Raw genomic sequence first — 23,322 nt, forward strand, 5'->3', positions numbered from 1 at the left:
TGGTGTCAGAATTCATAAATACAAAGTGTTATATTAAATCTAATGAAATTTGCACTGGTGGTCCACTCAATGCCTTAAATGAATGCACAATGGAAAGTTTTCCAATAGATGCTTTCAAAAAACTGTCTCAGGGTATGTATTTTGCACTCCTGACAATTTGATAAATGCTCTGGAGGACTCACCAGGACATATGCATAGACACCACTTAAAGCACTGCATTAAGAGAGTTCATTTTGCTGCAACTTCATGAGAACAGCATGGGTGTCAAGATGCAAATGTTGAGGGAGGGAGCAGCAGGATTAAAAAGCGGATTTGGTTTTGTGCTTGCAACCTCCAGGCTTTTTCAGTCACAGTGATTACTCTCCTTAAACTATCACAATTGACTCTTTCAAGTAAGTTCCCATTTAAAAAAAAGTGTTAATAAATAACTGTATTGTTAGTGAATCCATAGATAATGAACTTTAAACATTTTTACTAACTGGAGGAAAACATTGTATAAATGCACCTCAACATTCAGACAAACTGAAAATAGAGGCTAATAAAGATTTTTTTGCCCTGGTGAATATTTTCCCCCCCCTCTCTATTGCATTGCAAAATATTTTTTGGAATTTGTCATTTGAAGGACAAAAAACCTTCACATTAAACTGCAATATAACAGCACAGGTGGAAGGAAATATAATATGACTCAGTCTTTGACCCTATGACAGATTGATTACATCATAATTTGGATTAAAACTGAATACTACTGAAGGGTTAACAGTGACTGTCATGTCATACTGACTAGTAATGCAAGTTATGTGAGAGACCATATCACACAACGCACCATAATGAATTGTGGAAGAGCTCAAAATGTCTCAGGCTCATTCAACAGAAAATTGCATTTCACAAGCCAATTCTAGATTTATACAAGTTGCTTTTTAAAATGCCACCAGCACTCAAATGCTCAAAAACATCCAAAGCAAAGACAAATCAAATAAAGGGCAGACTTCTGAGAAACAACTTTGTAGGCAGATACTAGTGTGGCTTTAGCACCAGGCAATGTACCAAAGATAAAGTGGATGGAGCAGGGTCTCTCCGCCTTTTTAAAAATAAAAAGTAAAGATTTTAGAGGCCTTTTGATAAAATAAATTAAAGGAAATTCTTTATACATTTGTATGACTACTAATTTGTACACAAATACTCCAACAGTGCAGTGCACCATATTACAGACAACTTGTCTAAACATGCATACCTCTGGTTCTGTTTGTAAAAAAGTGCTGAGTTTGTATTGTACTAGCACTACCACCACCTATAATAAATAGCATAACCAAAATAAGCTCATTCTTGAAAGCAACTAAAGCCATTCTCAAAATAAAAATGAAATCTTAGGAAAGAACAAACAAACAAACTTGTGATCTACAGATTCTCCTAGTCTGCAAGAGCTAAACCGGGGGACCCTATTATTTTAAAGCCCTTTTGTAGTTAATCTTTTTATACTCTTGTCAACCGTTTTTACACAAAAACAAGACGGACATCAAAGAAAGACTATCACGCTCATGCCATTATGGCCCCTAGTGTGTCAGTCCATGTAAGTAGATCATAAATACCGTATTTTTTGGACCATAAGGTGCACCGGATTATAAGGCGCACTGTCGACAAATGGGTCTGTTTTCATACATAAGGCGCACTGGATTATAAGGCGCATTAAATGAAACAAAACAGTCAGATAAGTCAAACTTTACTCAACTCATTCCTCTTGCTTCCTCCACTTCCTTACAATTGATTCATTAATGTTGAATTTGCTGGTAGCTGCTCTATAAACACTGGAACAACAGTACATGTTGTTCTAGTGTTTTTCTAACTTTTGCTATGTAACTTTGCACTGTCCACTTTCTGCTGTAACAAAACAAATTTCCCACGTGTGGGACTAATAAAGGTTATCTTATATTAATGACTAACCTCATATTGTGGCTGGATTATCTCAGTTGTTCTCCCCTACTGAAGTTTGGTCCGTTTACAGCAATTTTCCATGCAATTGCATTTGTCAAAAAAACACATTGGGAACTTTTATCAAGTGGAAAAAAGTTAGCGTTCATTCTCCAGGTTCACTGTGTTATGCTTTGGTATGCTAACATAGCTGTGTCGCTAGCAATCACTGGCACAGCATTATATACCATCTAGCCCAACTTCAGTAACCCTACAAACGTCACTATTGTGTAGTTTTCTGTCTTGATTCATGTTGGAAGTGATAGCAGAGCTGTACGTTTTCTTTTTCCCCCAGAAATCTCTCAGTCAGAACATGGTATATCGTGTTTAGGTAACTAGCGAAACTAGCGAGCTAACTTTCTGCTAACTTCTAACTCCGTTAAATTTAATATATTCTGTTTTCATGGAAGCCTGGATGTTAAACTTAATTGTTACACCTGGTAAAGCAGCAACACTGATCATTTTATTAAAGATGAAAGAATTTACACAGTGTTTGTTTGACTTTGGGACCTGACGCGGACTGAGTTTTGGACCCAGATTACTATGAGCCGCGAGGCTCCTGACTACGGTAGCCATAACGCTCAGACAATCCATCAAGCGGTGCGGCTTCGTAGCTTAGCAAAGTCCTACTAAAACATTTTTTGACAGATTTTTGAGTGGCGTGTATCACATAAAATCGGCTCGAAGTCAGTAAACAGCCAGAATTCATAGATAAGCCGCACCAGATTATAAGGCGCACTGCTGATTTTTGAGAACATTAAAGGATTTTAAGTGCACCTTATAGTGCGGAAAATACGGTATAAGTGTTAACCACAGAATGTATATAAAATATGGACACAGCAACCATGACGCCATCCATGCCCATGGACCCACTGCCTTCTCGTTTTACTTGGAGTAACCTACATTAGCAAGTGTTACCGTGTCTACCCTCTCAGTATTTTTGTCTAAATTTATTTAGTAGTAAACTTATTTGTTTCTGTGGTACCTGTATCAGTAAGGAGCTTGGTTGCCTCCAAAACCTTCTCTGTGTAGACTCCAGGTTCATAATTGTCCATCTCTGAAGTAACCACATGGACAACTCTGGCAGCACGGCCTCGAATAGCCCCGGCGGTACGGTCCAAACCATCAACATCTTTCTCTTGCAGAGCGATGACACACTTATTCACATCCTCCAGGATGTGGTTCTCTGGGGACATAAAGCAGTGTGAAATTATTAGTGTACAGCCCGGACGGACAGACCTCTCCACACACAACCACACACACTTTTTTTTTTTTTAAATCAAAAACACTACAGTATAATATGACACATAATGTGACAGTCTAAAAAAATTAGGAAGTTCTCATTCCTGAGTTAGTCCTGAAATTAAAAGCCACTGAAAAACTCAAGTACATAATATGCGTTTGTTGGAGGGTATGGGTTTGAAAACCAATTCTTAGAATACTTATTAATGAGCCGCCTATAAAATGCAAATGTCCACTGTGTAAATTACAGTCTGTCCTTGGCTGGAGGTCAGAGAAGCCACTCTGCTTAATGCTTAATGAGGACTCTAAACCATTTGTGTGCTTCAACATACATGATAGGATGTCAAATAGAGATGTAGTTCTGCTCATGCTTCTGGGTTTTTCTCTATAGCGCATAATGATACCTTGGCGAGTGAACCGATGCTTGTTGTTGGACAAAGGGAGAATTAAGATGGCTTATGCATCTTACATACATACGTTATATTTTAAATCAAATAACAGTGGTTAGCACCGCACTACAATCTCAATCACCCTGTTGTGTGGATAGTGGTGACAAATATGGTCTTCTATGTGTAAACATTTTGCTAAGGCCACATCAGATATATATATCTGAGAAGTATACAGCGTGACTGCGACTCACGAGGAAACACTACTACCACAGACCTTATAAAAAGGTTTTTCCTCCGTTATGCACTGCGTTTAGTCTATAAGCATCACGAATAATAAAATCCAGACCATTACAACTATTTGGAAAAACTTCTTTTGTTCCCTCATGGCTATGACATGCAAATAAACAAGACTTACCAGACACACAAAGGAAGTCATCAATGGAGGTTATGTCATCGACAGCATCAGTGAGGACGCGAACCTGCTTCTCCCACTGCTCCTTGAACAAATCCATATTGTCCTGGGCCACCTTACTGTTAGGCTTGGCAGCGAGGGCTAACGCTGCATTAATCACCTGTAATCACCCAATTACAACCATTAAAGCTCAATTACAACATAGCCTTGAGCCACAACATTAGCATAGGTTGATTGCACGAAGACCCCATTCCCCTAGCTCAATGTTAGGATTGAATTAGGAAGAAAATTAATTTCTAGAGGTGATTACAGGGAGTGTTTTTAGATACTGACTAGGACAAAAATAAGGGATTGTTTGTTTTGGACTAAGAAACATCTGTGGATATCATAGCTCAGGATGAATGGGACTCATTAGATGAGCTTAAAAAGAGCGATAGCAGCAGGTGTGTGGAAAAAATGGACTCAATGGTCAAAAGATTGACAAGCAAAACAAACTTGTTATTTGCGTGCGCACACACGCGCACACACACACACACACACACACACACACACACACACACACACACACACACAAGGGAGGTTAGAGGCCTAAACAGATTTCAACTGTTGTTCGCTGAAGACAGTATGTGCTTGCAATTAAATTTATTGACTTTTGGATGTGCTCCAAGACCTGAGCTGGGTGACAGCTGGGGGCAAACATACCTGGGGGCAAAGACTTTCCAGTTGAGATGCAGCCATACGGACCAGCTTTACCCCTTCCTCATTGTTGGAAATGGAGCATGCCAGATTTGCCACCTACAATGAACAAAAAACAAAATTGTTAACCAAAGGCCAAAATCTCACAAAAAAAACGTGTGATTAAAAAAACAAAAGAAAGAAAAAACCTGCCACTGCTGTGTCCATTGATTCTTGATAATTACTTAAGGTGTGTGAGGTCGCTAAAACTACTCATATGCAAACTAGTATAAATGTTTGTTTTCAGTACAAAGCTTTGTATCACGCTTGGCTGAGGTGCTGGAGTTATAAATTATTCAAATAAAAAGGAAAGGAAGAAAACCACAGTCAAAACTAAATTGTTCATATTCAGGGGTGGTCTTTTTTTGTTTATTTTAGTTTTGTTTGTGACCCTCAATCAATATGACATTTATTAAGACAATTTCAGTTTGTTTTAATATACTTTCAGCACATTTTCACAGCAAGTAACAAAACCGATAGCTGTGATAAATATTGATATTTGTGATAAGAAAATAATCACAATATGAAAATTTTAAACACTTAATTGCTAGTGTCTGTCTTTGCATTGCTTGAAATGGTCCATCTAACTCACAGGAACCAGTGTTGGCTCAAGCAGAGTGGGTGTTAGCAACCCAAATCATTTATCCATTTTGTTACCATTCCTCTCGCCACAAATCTCAGATGCTGCGAGCCTGTTCTGAATAAAGGCAGCACTTTGAACAGGGCACTGCACTAATTTTGAGAAAAAACAGAAACAAACGCCATACATACTGTAGATACATAATTAAACTTGGATAAGTTCATTATGGTAGCCTGGTTTAGGGATTCTTCCGTCAGAAATGGAGCAGCTCTGCAATACAACTAATCCCTGTGGAATACAAACCCACTGCAGTGGATTAATTTATAAAGCTGCTAAAAATGATACAATATGATGACACAGAGGGAGAAACCAAAAAAGTAGGAGGAAAAACAAAAGCCCAGCTGTTGGGAAAGTTATGTATTCAATTCCCAGAATAAAAGTAAATTTCACCAAATGGAAATCTAAGTTGTAGCTGGTTAACTCAAGGATATTGTTATTCTCAGTGACTGAATCACAAGACTGCCAGATTGCCATTACGCTCCTGGAGAGGCAAATATTAATGACACTTTCAAAAAGTGAGCAGTAGAGTGAGAACAGGAGTGCTAAACTAAGCAAATCTTGCCTGCAGCTGTCAACATCAGTAATTTTTTCTGTGTTGACTAAAATAAAGCTCTCCTACAATTATCTCTAAATAGTCTTTCATACTCAAGTTTTACATTAGACATCTACTAAATTTAGGTCAAAGGCTTTGAAGATTCCCATTTTGGTTGGCATATGCTGGCAGCAATACTGTAACAGAATGCCTGGGATGTGAGGAACTGCGCCAAAATGGGATTATTCAACAGACAGAAAATGTGCTGAAACATAATCAATTACAAAGGACTAAACCAACTCATGACAGCAAAAGCGCAAGGACAAGGAGTCCAACAGCTTTGCTCTTATTTTTGTATTCCCACACATAAATCTGTTAAAGTTTGGTCACAAATTTACTACTTTACTGACATCTGGGTTACAAAGCGCAACAAAACTGTCAGCCAAGATGACACACTGGATTTTAAAACGTACATTAATAATAGGTCTGATTGGATCAAAAGCATGAGGTTAGAAAAGGAATGAAAAAAAAAAAAAGCTCAGCTTAGGCATTCAATTTATCTTTGTCCTTTAATCAACTTCTATTCAAAAACAGGTTTCTGTGATGATATTCGTCTTCCTCTGATACCATTAACAGACAGGGAAATAATACTTATTAGAAAATAATACTTATTAGAAAAAACAAACAAAAACAAAAAACATCTTATTTGATGGGCTGGTGGTGGTGCATCACTGGCTGCCCAAGTATTGCATTGAGGAGGCCCTTTTAAACCTTAAAATGTCTGAGTAATTTGCTGATGGGAAGCACTTTCTTCACTGTGTAGCTAAAGCACTGAAACATTGATATAAACATATCCTACATCGCTATTCAAACATACTGGAACCAGAGGGAGAACATTTAGTAATCCATGAGGACGAATGAAGAGTGGTTACATGAAGAAAAACTGGAAAGACCTGTGTTTTTACTTGCACAATCTTTCACATAAGCTTTTAATGACGCCCCCTGTGAACCACTGGGAAAGGAGATGTTTCTGCATAGAGAGATGCCATTCCACTTGCAACACTGTACCATACCATTTAAAGTATCAGGGGAGCCCGACTTTACAGTCTATGCAAACAATTACAAAAGTGCACCTGTTTTCTTACCTTCCTGTCCCACAGAGCTATTCCTTAATACACAACCCCTTGTTAAAGAAGTACTCTGTCATCAACAATACGTACAAACCCAACTCCAAGAAGCTGAGACAATGTGTAAAATGTAAAAGTTAAAAAAAAAAAAAAAGCAATGATTTACAGATCTCAAACCCATATTTCTCACAGTGAACATACCAAACATATGTTAAAGCTGAGACACTGGGGTTGCATTTATTTGAAATAACTATGGCCCTGTAACAGTTATCCCAGTCAAGCAGTTGCACTAAGGACAGATAATCCAACAAACTACAAGCTTATGCTAATATCATGGATAATATATTTACCATAAAATATCTTAATCACTGCAGTGGTTTAGTATCAGTGCTATTGAGCCAAGTATACAACTGCAGTGTGACCGTCCATACATCAAGCTTAAAAAAATTAAAAATGAAAGTTATCCATTAGACCTGAACATCAATAAGGTATTCAGACACCAAATCTTTTTAAAATGAAAGGGTGTACAACTGGTCATTCACATGTCAATGACATAATACCACTGACAGTAAGATTAAATACACTGATTAACTCCATGCACTCATGGAAAAGCTGATTACCAAGAGTTGTTTTACTGACATGAGGGAACACAATATTTAGTGACTGGTTTTAGAGTTATGGATAATGGGTGCAAGGTTGTTTGTTTTTTTAAAACATTTAAAAAAAAAAAAGCAAGCTTTAGGGCAATGCTTAATTTTTTTTTCTTAAACAAAAGAAATCCTTAGGTGTGGTTTACCAGTAAATTCACTTTCCACTGCTGATTATACCATCAGTAATGCACATCTCTGCATCTCGACCTGCTATGTAGCACATCTTTATGACTTATAATGGCTTCACACTCCAAAGCTTATATTTCAGAACTGAGTGTGCACTCAAAAACAAACAACTTATCTAAATGAGGTAAATAAGTAACCCTCTGCATAATGTGACAACCATCGCTTTGCCTGGATGAGAGCCTTACACAGCTTGGTGCATGCCAAATTGAATGCAGTTTTTTTGTATCCCCCTCATTCTCTAAATATGGGTCAGTCATAATGTAGCTTTCATAAAAATGTGTGTAATGTAATAGGCCATTTGCCTTACGGCAGACTACAATTGCGCAACCTGCGATGTCATACAAAACACAGCCAGAGACTGGTTGCTCTTTGCTATTCCTGCTACTGAACAGAGGACATCCTGTATTTAAAGCATTTTTGTTCAATATGTTATAAAGAAACAAACATGTTTCAACTTCTCTCTCTAGTCTTTCCAGCTCTATTGATTTGCATATATATTGTTTGGCAAAGGCTCTAATCTAGAGCAGCCCACAGCACAGTTCAATACCTACTTCCTACCATGCATTTGAAGGTAAATGTCAACCATTTTTATTTAAAGGTGAAAGCCAAGAGTTCCACTGTGAACTGCTTACTGTTCAGCCGATTGTATTGATGTTGGCTTACAGGAATAATTTTCCTGAGAAGTGAGATAATACTTGACTGTGTGCTTTTGCCAATCATATTAACCAGGGATGGGATACATTAAAAAATTTTTTAAAAGGTTAATGTAAAAATGACAAAATGCAATGCTGGCAGCTTCTAAAGAGGCAGAAATCTTTAGCCAAAATGAAAAGTAATGTATGCCACTTCTGTCGAAGCTGTTGCAAAACATGATTTAACATGATTTATAATTCCCAGGTCCTAGTTAGCTCTCTCTAGGTTTGAAGGCATACATCAGCTTAGGTTGTGAACGCTTGTGTTGCAGCAGTTGATGTTTGTCGTTTTTTGGAAGGAACACACTAAAGAAAGTATGTGGAGGATAAACTGCTAGATTACACTGAGTATCTCCTAATGTAAATTTTGAAATTTTAAAATGGAAATTTATGGCAACTGGCTCCCTTTTAGAAAATGCCTAATCAGCAAGAAAGTTACTTTGCCCAGTGCTTAAAACTCTACCATAATGATGCCCATCAACGCAGTGCCAAGATGCTGTTCAGTGGCTTTACTAAACAACTAGCATTCCTAATTTATGTACGACAAAAACATCTTTTGCTGATAAATATTTCAGTACAACTAGACTGATGTAGGAGCTCAGTTCCACTGCAGATATGGAGGCTATCATGACTAACTCTAGTTAGTCACGATAGCAACAATTACCACAACGAGCCCCAGCTTTAAATAGACAGTATTTGGAGTTTACATTCTTTAAACATCATTTGTACGGTTTTTCTTTTGTGCTGCTGATAAGCGGTTTTTACAGATGCACCTTCTATTCTTAAGTGGATATCATACAACATGTATATTCAAATGAAAATGAAAACTAAGCAAAAATTACTAAAAGAAATTTCTCCATAAAGTTCATAACACATTTAAACCAAAACTACTTTGGTTTAAATTTAATTTTTTTTTTTAAATTACACTCCCCCCCCCCCCCCCCCCCCTTGTGTTTCTAAGTGTTTCAAGCACAAATGGTAACCATGCATTAGCAAGGTCTAGCAATGTCATGCTGTAATGCCACATCTGACACTCAGGCCTTCAGGTGCTACTTAAGGGGCTACTCCCCAGTGTTGTTGCCCACTCCCCCTTTCCTTCTGATGCTTCAATGGTTTCCCTGGTGAATATGCATGTTGCTTGTCCTGGCTAGTCTTATATGTCCAGCTACACTCATGGCAATATGCCCATAGACAGAAGTCACTTTCAAATGTCAGCATATGATGCTCTACACATGCATTAGAGGAACGGAAGGAAAGACCACTAATGAGCCTGGCTGAATGTTCTGTTAGTTTCTTGCCTATCGAGTCCATCACTTTGCTTTTCTCCTTGCATCTTGAATTATTATTTTTTTACCATGTATTAAATTCTCGTCTGTTAGTGGAAGGTTATGGACTCAAAACTAGTTCTTAAAGATTACTGACGTGACTACTATGACAGCCCGAAACAGTTTCATAATGATCTAAAAATATTTTTTGCTTCTCATAATAAAGAAAGAGTAATTTTGATGTCTTTGGCCACATAGCAATTTTTTATTATTTTTCGTTTTAGGGGAAAAAGGGGAAAGGATCCAGGATCTGCAATAGAGCTCCTTAAATATTATGTTTAATAATTATTATTTCTTTATTTAATGTTTGTGTGTGAGAGTGACCAAAATCAGACTGACCAAAGACCTTTAAAGAAGCCTTTTAAAGGCACAATAATGCTATAGTCTTATCACAAGTTTTATCTCAGAGAACAGAAACTACAATAAAAATTAAATATGCAATACTAATGGGATAGAGTTGAAGCATTTGAGTGTTATGATCTGGGGGTGGGTAAGGTTCTGACTGCAAATGCACTGGAGAGAGAGAGGAAGGGAAAAGAAAAGAAAAGAAAAAACAAACAAACAAAAAAACCATACAATACCTCAATCAGCTTGTTGGCATGTTCACGGAACACCTGAGCATATTCCTTAACTTCTTTCTCATTGCCATTCTTAGCAGCTTCAATGAGGACCAGGAGGGGAACATTAGTCTCCAGGAAAGAGTCAGAGACGTGGTCCATCACAGCTTTGCGCAGCTGTGAAATAAGATGATTTTTTGAAAAAGGAAGCGTTAGAATGCCCTTGGTGCATATCCTTTACATACAGACTGATGTCTACCACAGCTTTTTTGAACTACAGATTATATCCTGACATTATGAGAGACAAGAGTCTCCTGAGGTTTGCTGGTAAACTTCAAAAGGCTGAAGTAAAGAAAAAAATATTTGATTTGATTTTTTCCAATAAAAGTTCACTGAGCGCAAACACTACAGTTTAAAGTTGAAGACCTAGTGGAAAGAGGGAAAAAGAAGTTCACCAAAAAAAAAAAAAAGTACCTGTCTGCGAAGGTCTCTAGTCTTCTTTGTCATTCTATCAATGGCGGTGTTCAGAGCATCGCTTCTGTCCTTTCTTCCCGCCTGAAACATGGAAAAAAGAAGTAATTAGTGAGTAGAATGACAGTGACCAGCTCATGTGTCATGTCTTGGGATCAGATCAAATTAAATCAATATCAAACCTAAAATATTAAACAGTCTATGGACTTGAGTAAATAAAAGGCAAAAATATTCATATCTGTAAATCATCCCTTGCATCTTTTCATTTTTAAACCAACAGGGTAGTTATACAATTTATACTTAAACTCCTCTAGAGCTGACTTGGGTAACCCTGTAGGTGTTACTCTGAAATGAAATGTAATTTTCAACAAGCTTGAGCTATTCTGCTTTGTGGAGCTAATGTTTGGAGATACCAAGTCCAGTTCATTTCTGAAGCCTCCAGTTATTGTACATTTTGTTCTCCAATAAACACTGACATCCTCCACCGACTCACAGCAAGTAATGCAAGTAATGCACCGACAGAATACCAGCTAACAATTTAAATTAATAATGTATACACACTGAAAGTAAACAGGGCAACAGCCACCATATTGGCTTTTATAAACAAACAAAAAAAAAGATTCTTTGCATTATATCAGTGTCATATTTCCTTTTAAGTGCTTCTGTTGGTTGCAAACTGCTTTTAAATCCAAAATTTTATTGAAGAGGGGGAAAAAAAAGCTACCCAAATCTTTTCAAAGCCTTTGTACCACCACAGCGCTCTTCATGGATATGCTATAAAGACCTGCGTACAACATTAAAAGTAGTCTGGTAACAGCCAACGTTTCTAAATCCAATGGGCTGTCAAACTTGAAAGTGTTTTAAATCATTTTATGTTTGTCACATTTGTGATTCTAATTCGATTCAGGGTTAATAATATTAAAAGTGCTCATTTTGTTTCATTATTCCCCCTCACTAATTTTTATTACAATGCTGCCCAAGTCCTTTGGTCATTTTGTATTAGAATAAGCCATTTATCTTCAAGCTTTAAAGGCCAACATTAGCTCCCAACTGTGGAAACTATTGAGAACAAAGTAAGGACTGGATTGGCTATCATAAGGTGACGTAAGTAGAGGTGACTTGTTGCTACACAAAAGCACTGACCAACTTTGGGAAAGTCATAAAGGCCCAAAATCATATCAGTCTTCTACATTTAAACCTATGCATCCGTTTCTGGTTTAAATAAGTTCTTGGTTGTATCCACACAAGCCACACAAATACTCAGGGGCTGCCTTGCAGTGAACACATTCATAACTACTGAGTAGTTGTAGTAGAGAGATGTTCGATCACATTCTGCAAAGTACAAAAGAAAAACACTGAAAACTTTTAGAAACGCTTGAGAAGATAAAGTGAGAAAGAGTGGGAAAAAAATTCCCAGATAGTGGAGAGCCATAAAATTAGAGCAAAATTAGATGGACAGGAAAGGTCTGAGTAAAGGCAAAGGACCAGTTGGACTCTGGGCTCTTCTTTCCCTTTATAATGCTTAAATCAACTGCAACGTAACACCATGGATGGTGGTAGCATTGACCTACCCCATCCCCCACTGCCCTATGCCCGTTGGGGGCTTGTGCACACAGTTAGGGGCCATGGAGCTCCACAGCACTAATCCCCTGTGATTTTGTGCTGGCTGGATACAGTGCTGTGGTAGGGCTTTAGCCTGCTTTGCCCCAACACTTTCAATCCTATTTCATTCATGCCTAGCCTATATTTCATTTCCACGCCAAGGGGTTCTAAAGCACTTCTTCAGGTGCTCATTATGGAAGCGGTTTCTCTGCAGAATCTTTTATGATAGCCAGGTGAGTATATCCATCTCCTTTATGACAGATTTAGGAACATCCCGTTCAACAAAAACCCACTAGTGTTTCAATGGAAACAAGAGTCTGCTCTAAGAGTCAAATAATATGCAGTCAATATTATTGCTTTTCAACAATTCAACATTATTGCTTTTCAAAGTTCATCTTAGTTGGATTAGTTATAAGTTATAAATTTATTGAACTTTAAGTACAAATTAAGTATAATTTAATGTTTTCCCCCCTTTTAAAATTTATTTTTGCAACACGCCAAATTGCCACTAAGCAGACGGCACACAGACAGATGGAACATTCCTCTAAGGTCTTAGTATTTTTACATGTTTTCTCCCATTTTGAGGATGCAGGCTAAAATAGATGTGGAAAAATACAGCAGCATGCAGGACAAGTGACCTGCAAATTCACAGCCAGATAATGATGGGGCTTACTTTTTCTGTTTTCCAACTTGAATTGTGAAGAAACAGAAAATATGGAATTCACCATCACCGCCATCTACAATCAGTGTGCATTGTTACGTGCTTTCATTAAATAACAATGTTTAAAATAAGATAAGTTTAAGGAGACTGGGGCCGAAGAACCAACTTTGAAGAGGATACCATCTGTTCTTCATACCATTTCTGCTAAGTAGTCTGCCTGATTGCAATTTAATTTGATGCATATACCCCAAAATGCATCTCAACCAAACATTAAATAATGAAGAACTATAGGGACAAGGGATTAAGGAATTTCTCATCACCACGGTTCATTTCACACCTCGACTTTTCAGCTACCTCAGTTTTTCTTCCAAAAGGGATGAACAGCAAAATAACAATAAACAAATAATAATAATTTTAAAAAAAGGGGGGGATTCAAGAAAAAAAAAAAAAAAAAAAACCTGAAATGCAAACATTTTTCCAACAGAAAATTAAAAAAAATGTAAAAAAAAAAAAAAATAATAATAATAATCACAAAATAGCTTAAGGTCAAGTAGATGCATGTTAGCATTAGTAAATTTCAAATCCTTTTAATGCGTCACATGAATAACCCTGTATTTTTCCTTGACCTTTACATTTTAAAAGCTAGCCTAACTTAACTTCAAAGGAGCTGGCAATTGATCACATGCCTGTCCTCAAAAGTTAAAGAACTGCAACCAGGATATGTAAATTTGACACCCTATGTTAGCACTGATGTAGTAAAACCTGTTTTACTGTGTTCTCTCTTTTTATTTTATTTTTTTTTTTTTAAGGTTTATGTCCCGTGTATACATTTCTACATACAGTCTGCAGAACAGTAGCAAGGCGAGACTGAGATTTACAGCTGTGGTTAATTTCAACAGCATGCTGCCGCAACACGTTCAAGATATCAATATTCTGAAGGTGACGAGCCAGTGGGAGGGAAGGGAGATGCAAGAGGGAGGTGGAGGAAGACTAAGAGGCAGAGAGCAAGTGACTGAGCAGGAGAGTGAGAGGGTGTTTGTGTGTGTGTGTGTGTGGGAGAGAAAAAGAGAGAGAGAGAAACAGTAGTGATGATCGACGCCAGGCTGCCACCACTCTGTAGCAGTGAGTGGCTGCAACAAAAAAGCACAGAATAACATCCCTGACTCCCTGCTCTGCTTTTTTCTCTCTCTCCCTGCGTCTCAGCTAGCAGACGAGGGCTCCGCTCACAGCTCTGCAGAGGCTATGCTGAGACTGAGCCGGCGTCAGAAGCAGGATCTCTGGCTGCCATCAACAAGTTAGGGTTGGAGGACCACGGCAATGAAAGAGAAGCGCTTGATCTTCAATTAACGGTCTGAGCTGACACCATTGCGGAGGAAAGGAAACAAAAGGGTAAAAAAAAGAAAAAGAAGAAAAAGGGAGAGGGGGGGGGTCTGATCACTGGAGTCGCTCTGGATGCAACTGATCAACTTAAAAAAAATAATTTTTTCAAGGATTCGTGGGCTGGAAGAAAAAGACTCAACCTCTTCTATTAGCCTGGATTTTAAAGGACTAACAAAATAAAAGGAATAAACATCTAGTCGGGACATGGAATTTCATATTTTGTTTGAATTGGGTGGGTTCAGAATTGCTTTATTTCCCAAGAGGCTGATTCCTTTTGTGCTTAATCAAAAGGGCTTTTTCCCTTTGGATTTTTCTTCCATCTGGTTGCTCCAAGAGTCTGCGGAAAAGGACAGTTGAATGCAGCCTCCGATGTGCACAAAAGAATGGGTAAGTTAGCCCCTTTATATGACAGGTCTGTACATGAATAGGGAATACAAGTAAGAGTGAGGGAGGCTGAAGACTAAAAGCTCTTCTGCCTAGTCTATTTACTGCAATGGTCCTTCATGTTTCCTCCTTCAGACAGAAGAGTTGGGAAGACATACATTTTTAACATTTGAATCATCTAGAAGATCTCATAATTGATATATAAAAAAAAAAAAAAAAAAGACTTAAAATATTTTTTTAATTATTATTTTTTCCTGAACAGATAACAGATCTATGCTTTTTTTCTCCCCTAGAAAAAAAAGCAGCATAGGGCACTTGATAAAAAAATGAATGACAATATTAAGAAAGAAAATTATGCTTGAATGAATAGCACAAAATGTGGACCAAAACAGGCTTAATATAAACGGTAAGGGAGAGGAGAGGAGAGGTGAAAAAAAAAGTCTGCCTTATGTATGCAGCTGATCATTAGAAGCCTTGCTGAGAAAATGACATCTCCATTAAACCAAATCTCAAGGGTATCATGTTTACATACACTGTTAAAGTTGCCAATGTAAAATACCTTAGCAGCTATATGTAAGGACAAGACAGAGCATACACAAAAAAGCATAACTGCCAGCATGAATTAGTAATAAGTACTCTGCAGAGATTAGCTTTCCCGCCCCACAGTTCATTTTCTTGTCTTTGAACCCACCCAGGTTTCCATTCAAGGTGGCCATTGGTGGGACCTGCACCAGCGGCTCTGTCTGTGATCAGCATGCTCCTAGCGTGCCTGCTGTCTCCTGCGTTGTGCACAACCTGCCCTCAAAAATGCCGCTGTGAGGACCTGCAGTTTTACTGCGACACCCAGGGGCTTAAGGCACCCCCAGATGGTGTGGACAAGGGAGCCCTGGGGCTGTCATTACGACACAATAGTATCACTGAGCTCAGCCCTGATCAATTCTATGGTTTCAGCCAGCTCACTTGGCTACATCTAGACCACAACCAGATTACCACAGTACAAGAGGATGCCTTTCAAGGGCTCTATAAACTGAAGGACCTCAATTTGAGCTCCAATCGTATCACCAAGTTGCCCAACACAACCTTCATCCACCTCATCAATCTTCAGATACTGGACCTGTCCTTCAATCAGATGACTGCTTTGGAGCCAGAACTGTTTCACGGACTGAGGAAGCTCCAGATACTCCACCTCCGCTCTAATTTACTTCGCACCACACCTGTTCGGGCATTTTGGGACTGCCGTAGCCTGGAATATCTGGGCCTAAGCAGCAACCGTCTCCGAAGCCTGGCACGAAATGGATTTGCTGGGCTCATCAAGCTTAAAGAGCTCCACTTGGAGCACAATCAACTGACCAAGATAAACTTGGCCCATTTCCCTCGCCTTGTTGCCCTTCAATTTCTATACCTGCAATGGAATAAGATCAGCAACGTAACATGTGGCATGGAATGGATCTGGACCACGCTGGAGAAGCTGGACCTCACAGGAAATGAAATTCGTGTCCTGACCCCTGATGTGTTTCAAACGCTGCCAAATTTAAAAGTTTTGCTGCTGGATAACAACAAAGTGAGCAGCCTGGATCCCCAAGTCTTGGATATGTGGCAGTCTTTGGGTATGATTGGGCTGTCCAGCAACCTTTGGGAATGTACCAAAAGGATTTGCTCTCTTGCCACTTGGCTAAGCACCTTTAAGGGAAGGTGGGAGCATTCTATCCTCTGCCACAGTCCTGAATATGCCCAAGGTGAGGAGATACTAGATGCCGTTTATGGATTCCAACTTTGTCAGAATTTTTCAGTACCAGTCGTTCAGACCATTAGTACAACAACAGACGCTACTACAGCTGCAGAGATCACAAGCTCCTTGTTTGGAATTATGCAGCCGACCCCCACACCGGACTATGCAGAGGATTTTGGGAGCTTTACCACAGTCACTACCACAACAATCACAACACAAACATCACGCACTGCTCAAGCTACTACTGCTCCATTGGAAGAGGCAGCTGTAACAGATGACTTTGCAACTGCAGACAACACTGTTATGACTCAAAGGGTTATCATGGGAACTATGGCCCTTCTTTTTTCATTCTTTTTCATCATTTTTGTTGTCTATATCTCACGGAAGTGCTGCCCTCCTACCCTGCGCCGGATACGCCACTGTTCGGCTATTCAGAACCGCAGACAGATGAGGACCCAGCAACGACAGCCTATGGCAGACCTAGCTACGCAGGTACCCTATAATGAGTATGAGCCCAGCCATGAAGAAGGGGCACTCGTGATCATCAACGGCTACGGGCAGTGCAAGTGTCAGCAGCTGCCTTACAAAGAGTGTGAAGTATGAACTCTTATTTATTCCTAGAGCATATGGTTTGTCATTTGACCATTTCAGATGATACAGGGTTTGATTTTTTTTTCCAGTTTATGTAAAAAGCATAATTTCTACAAGTGAGATTTGAGAATATGTGAGAATGCTACAATGGCAGAGGTTGGCCAGTTACGGGACGTTGTAGAGATAGTCACAAATTTATTTTTATATGAATGCAAGGTTGTTCATATCAGGCAGGGGCAATCATTTTAAAGAAGAAAATTGTAAACTGTGAGATCTGTCTCCACCACTGTCTATATTCTGCAGCACAGAGAAACTACTTTGCCAAGTGGCCCTCTGCTAACAGAATACATTAAGGGAAGATGTGATTTATGTATTTTCTTTTAAAAAGTAAATATTTGAAATGCTGTTTTTAACTACACCATAGGCAGTCCAAGCCAAACATTCAATCACTGGGGCAAATGAACAGAACCAATTATTAAAACATTTTGTTTTGTAGCTTTGTTTTGAGAGAACTATAATACATTAAAGGGCACTAAGACCAAACTCAAATTATGAATTATAACTGTAAAGTAAATGTCATTATTGTTATGTTATAAATAAAGAAATCATCTGTCACGGATAGAAGAATCCTGAAATTATATTGAGTAATCACTTATGACATTACGTTTATCAAATCTGACATGGCTCCACAGTTTCCCACCAAGAATACATTTGGGTTGCCAACTCAAATAACAGAAAACAAAAAGAAGAAGAGAGGCTGTATTTAGCAAGAATGAGATTTTGTTTTATTTCTAAAAATTTTGGATTTCCTCCAAAGAAACATTTCTGTGTGGAAATGCAACTGAAAGTGTGGACTGAGAATGGAGAATTTATGTTCAATTATATAAATTGGAAAAATTACCTCTTTAATCAGACGTTACCACCGTAAATGCAAAGCTGTTTTGCAGCAGACTCAAGTTAATGGATGTTTGAGCTCCCACCCACGAGGGCTCAACACCACAAATAAATTCTCAATCTGTGGGACAGACTGAACAACTGTGATTAACTTCCAACACACTACACTGCTTAGAAAAAAACTCATGGATATCAGCCTCACCCTAGACATGGAAATGATCTACAAGGATCTGTACATGGATTCTCCATTTTCAACTGCCATACAAACTGTTACCATAATATTTCCAGCAGCTTTAGGTGTTGATTACAATTAACTGATGAGCTATATTATACCAGGATCAATATACAGACAAGCTAGAGTGAGGGTAGCAAGTGACAAACTGTAACAAACAGCTCATATGCCAGACGAGCGCATTTTATTCTGAATACAAAACCCCAGTAGCCTGTGCTCTTTACTGCTTACACACTAATCAGTCCTGACAGGCTCAAGATTGAACCAATTAAAGCAAGGCAAAATTAACTTAATATTCTGTCACCCACACCAGTGATCTAGAAACATTTAGTCATGCTACCACTGAAAAATAATACACTATAGTAATCCTTGTGACCAAAAATCATGTGTGAATATTTTTTTAAGTTATTGTTCTTATTAGCGAAAAATGCATTTCAGGTCCTAGGTTAGCACTCGAACGTGTCAAGTTAAACTGCGGTCAATACCCTGAGAGCAAATGGAGATCCAGTGATAAGCAAACAGCAAGCCTGGGTCAGGACACATTTGTATGCAGCAGGGGGAGGATGTGCATTAGCATCAGACTAAAGCTGCTGCAGTAGCTTCGCACTTCTTTGTGTTCAATTTAGTAGTGGGGGTAGGGTGAAAGAGTGGGGCTGAGAGGAATAGATAGGACGATGAAGACCGAGTTTAACAATGGGGTTATGTCTTTTTCTTAAAATTTTCGAGCATCCTTATGGGCAAGTAAAAGTAGTACAGAATGGAATGACAGAATGACAGCACCTTAGGCATGAAATGTACACCGACCAGAGTAGCAACAACTTCACAGCTAATCAAGTGTTGAGCAGTCCAATGTTGGAACACTGTAAAATTCAAGTACTCAGCGATTTTATGATATTCTTATCAATTCCTAGGACTAGTATTTAACTCGTGTTTACTAAAGTCTGCAATTAGTGATGACAAGATGCAGCACTTTTAAGTGAGACATCTGGTTTTGAACAATTAGGGTGCAGTTCATTGGCTGATGCCCCCTATAGGTAAGGAGGAGGTACCATTTGTGGCTTTGTCTTTATATTGAGCTTGTCAAAATTTGGCTTCACACTCAAATGAATGCTTGCGTGTCAACGTGTCTCAGCACATGCTCATAGGATGCCTAAAACAACTTAAGAAAGTGCTTTTGTAAACCAAAAATTGTTACACTTCATGTCTGAATTGAATGAAAGCATTGCATACACTGATCATATTTTTAAAAGTCAAGCACCTCCATTTTCTAATTTAATTTGTTTCCAGCTTAGCACTGCTTTAACTATTGCCCTTTTAATCTGTCTTGCATGTTCAAGAGTCAAAATTCAGTTGAATATTTCCTAATCTCATTCAGCAAACTTTATGGGGAGACTTTGTTTTTGATAACACCAAGTATGGGGATGTATATGGAATTCCTATAAAGTTCTGTCAATCATTAGACATTTCACTGTTTAAGACTACAGTTGTACCAAGTGACTGAAAATCCACAAATTTGTAGAAATATGCATCCCTTTGCACTCTGGCTCTTTGTAATCTGTTTTTGTTTCCTCTTGTCATCCTCTAGCCCTTGTTCCCACCCTGCCTAAAAATAAAAAAATGGAAAATAGAAGGAAAAAAAAAAAAAGAAAAAAAAAAAAAAAAGCAGCACCAATCCCCTCTCTAACCCAACCTCTTTGTGCAAAATGAATGCTTTTCTCTTCCCATTTTCCTTTTGTATTGTAATATGTACAATTTCATATCTGTATAGTGGATAAGATGTGCCAAACTGAAGAAAAAGAAAAAAAAAAAACATTGTCCCCTCAAAACATATATTTTTTAAATAAAATGATTATAATTTACAAGGTGTTTGCCAACTGATGGATTCTCACAACTTGGTTTGGTCTGTAATTGCACTTTAGTACAGTGTACAAATCGTGATACTGCAAAACTCTGAACATCAACAAAGTGAAATTCAACACTTGTTGACATTCAAGGAGGATATTGTTTAAATATTTATGATTTTAAAAATTAAATTTTTTTTTGCTATGCGGGTTCATGTTTATGGGTACATTCAAAAGTTAATTAACTTTTACTTTACCACAAGCTATAGGAAGCCAAGGTCATCTGTACAAATAGCTGTTTTTTGTTGTTGTTGTTTAATAGAAGAGCAAACAGTGAAAAATCTACAAACTAACAACGCAATGAATAACCAGTAATTAAGCTATTAAAGCATTTCCAGTCTTATGTAAGACTGAATTGTTGAGAATATTAACTGCACCAAATTCATGATTTTACATTGATACTGGTCCTATGTGATTAAATGCCCAAAATTAAATGACCGATATATAAGCACTGCAGTTACAGATAATGATCATCAGATAACACCAACAACATCCAGCGTTGTCCATTTTTCTTGGATGTCAGAACAAAAAACTAGAGATTAAACTTTGGAATTAGAAACTCTGTGACAATGTGATATTTACTTACATGGAGAAAATCAAAACCAAAACCACAAACTAAGACTTCACACTTGGTGTGGGCTAATAGATTGTGGGCAACATTAATGGCATGGGTGTTTCATTTTTCTTAGTTTTTACAAGTGACATTTAAAAACAGTACTACTGTCTTTGAGTCTAGTTTCAGATTCAACTTTCAGATGAAAGAAAAAAAAACAAAAAACAAAGTAGTAGATATAATTCATCAATGCAAAAAAAGTCTTAAACTTCTATGTGCAAAATATAAAAGAAAAAAAACGATCAAAGTGAAACATTCACACAAGACACAGTAAAGCAATTTACATAAAAACAACTAAAACAACAGAAAAGACTTTGTTTTATTATTTCAGTGTCCATATTTTTTTTCTACAGTTGTATAACACTCCAGTAAATACAGTTATTGGCTATCTAACCTCTGGATTTTCGAGCCACTCTCTAAATTTCTGCTTAGTGCAAGTATTACTGCCACTGCAAACAACAATTCCAATATTGTTTTGATTTTAGACACAGACCGAGTACTTGAATCCAGACAACTTCCAGATTTTTGGATGATTAAACAGAGTACAAACTGAACTCTACCATGTTTGTTCTCACTCACTGGCTGCTCTAAAATAGCTAACTGAAAACAGAATAATATCAAAATAAACATCTGACAGGTATTTGTTCAAGGAACTTTCCATAATTTACACAAATCTAATCATATTTTTAGTGCGCACTTGTGTTATATTATGTAGAAATTATAAAAGCACAGAAACTGGTTAAGCCATTTTCTTCATGTAACTATTTCATCTGAGGATTGAAACAACCATAAAAAAAATAAAAAAAAACCCAAAAAACTCTAACCTATGATCTTACATTTGTCAGAAGGTTCAGATAATGAATAACTACAAGAGCCACTTCAATTTTACCTGCTCTTTTCTGATGAGGTCTACAAAAAGCAAGCTTCCGTAATTAACCTGGAGGGTGTACCCGAGTGAGGAAGGCACAAAACTGAGGAGTCTGACAGCACGGCTTCGGCAGTGTGGTTCAAGGACTCAGAACCCATGTATGTTTCAGGTACTCATTATGAGACCTCCAATAAATCTAGAAAATGCTTACTAGGAGGGATACATTGATTAGGACTCTCATCAGCATATAACACCTAATTTATCTATTGCTTAAATTTAAAGCCATTCTCCAAGGATATCACTGGTGAGTCGTAGCACAAACAATTGAGAATTACAAACCAATAGACATGCTTGAATATTTAGCCTAATAAATTAAAATCCAATTCAAACTTAGAACAGCACTTTTATTCACACTATGGCCGCCATGTTGCCATATTACAAAATATCCCAGACCCTGCCACTGCTGTCTCATAACCAGAGAGAAATGGTCTAATATCAGGCCTGCTTTAAGTAAACCGCAAAAATTCCAACTCCAGCCTAATCAAACCATGTTTTCTACAAAACAAACACCAACGTTGCTTACACCACTTAAACCATCTGGTACTTAACTGAGGGATAAGCTTTGTTTTCTGAAAGGTACCTAAGCCCTTAGTTTTAAAGCTATAACTTTTTCTGTATGCAATATACATGTTCTTCGCAGTCTGTTTAGGTTTTAGATTCAACTATAGTTCCAAGATACAGGCACTCAAAGACAATGGCCTTACCTGGCTAATAACTGGATTCCACATTCTCAGTTAAATCCATTTTAAGATGTGCCACTTCAGCTCTGAGGCAGCCACCTCTCTACGTAGACGGACACCAATCCTTCTCAATCTCAACAGTAAAGGAATATTAGTGTTGTATTTGAAAGTGTTTGAAACTTAGAAAAAGGTAAGAAATGAAGGCTTCTTAGTTTGATCTTGTCACTTAACAGTGTATTCACAGCTAGAGTTGTAACTCTGTGTAAAAAAAAAATGCAATATTGGAAGAAAACATTTAAACTGATGTACATTCATTGAAAATGTTATGGTGCCAAATATGAGTCTACCTTAAGGACAACTACCATCAGAAGGACCATCTGCATGCTTAAGCTGTTGCTTCAGTATTTTTCAGTATATTACACTTATAAATTTTTCCTCAGCTCTCAAGTGACAAAGAAAGGGACATGGAAAAAGGTAAAAAGTTGACACAGAAATTTGTAATCTGAATTAATACAAATATATTAATATACAGACAAAGCTTGCCACAGCTGCCAGCAAATTATTTAAAACAAGCTGTCTAATGCAGTTCACAATACACCCTTTTTTTAACAGGGTGTATCTCATTTACCTGACAGCAAAGCTAATCAAAAAGCCTGGAATTCACCAGCAAAAGATCACCCCATCAATGAAATGTAGGCTGAAGGGCTTTTACTGACAGACCAGTGTTTTATGGAGGCTATAAATATAGAACAGCCTTTGGGACTCTAAATCTTTCCCCTGTTACATTGTGTGGAGTGCAATTTG

General features: G+C 37.8%; 2 protein-coding genes across 2 annotated transcripts in view; one reads left to right on the forward strand and one right to left on the reverse strand.

The window, feature by feature from the left end:
- ctnna1 (catenin (cadherin-associated protein), alpha 1) overlaps positions 1 to 23,322 on the reverse strand; it is a 72,096-nt gene that overhangs the window by 25,592 nt on the left and 23,182 nt on the right. The window contains exons 8-12 of the mRNA XM_006781667.3: positions 10,927 to 11,007; positions 10,477 to 10,629; positions 4,711 to 4,803; positions 4,012 to 4,168; positions 2,951 to 3,151 (exon numbers count right to left, since the gene is read on the reverse strand). Of these exons, the coding sequence (XP_006781730.1) occupies positions 2,951 to 3,151; positions 4,012 to 4,168; positions 4,711 to 4,803; positions 10,477 to 10,629; positions 10,927 to 11,007 (685 nt within the window). The remainder of the gene's footprint in view (positions 1 to 2,950; positions 3,152 to 4,011; positions 4,169 to 4,710; positions 4,804 to 10,476; positions 10,630 to 10,926; positions 11,008 to 23,322) is intronic.
- lrrtm2 (leucine rich repeat transmembrane neuronal 2) lies at positions 14,229 to 20,258 on the forward strand. The gene is made up of 2 exons (XM_006781666.3): positions 14,229 to 14,953; positions 15,646 to 20,258. The coding sequence occupies exons 1-2, from the start codon at positions 14,950 to 14,952 to the stop codon at positions 17,280 to 17,282; spliced, it is 1,641 nt and encodes a 546-aa protein (XP_006781729.1). The 5' UTR covers positions 14,229 to 14,949; the 3' UTR covers positions 17,283 to 20,258.

This window comes from Neolamprologus brichardi, chromosome 2 (assembly GCF_056152115.1).
Source record: "Neolamprologus brichardi isolate AB-2024 chromosome 2, ASM5615211v1, whole genome shotgun sequence".
NCBI lineage: Eukaryota > Metazoa > Chordata > Actinopteri > Cichliformes > Cichlidae > Neolamprologus > Neolamprologus brichardi.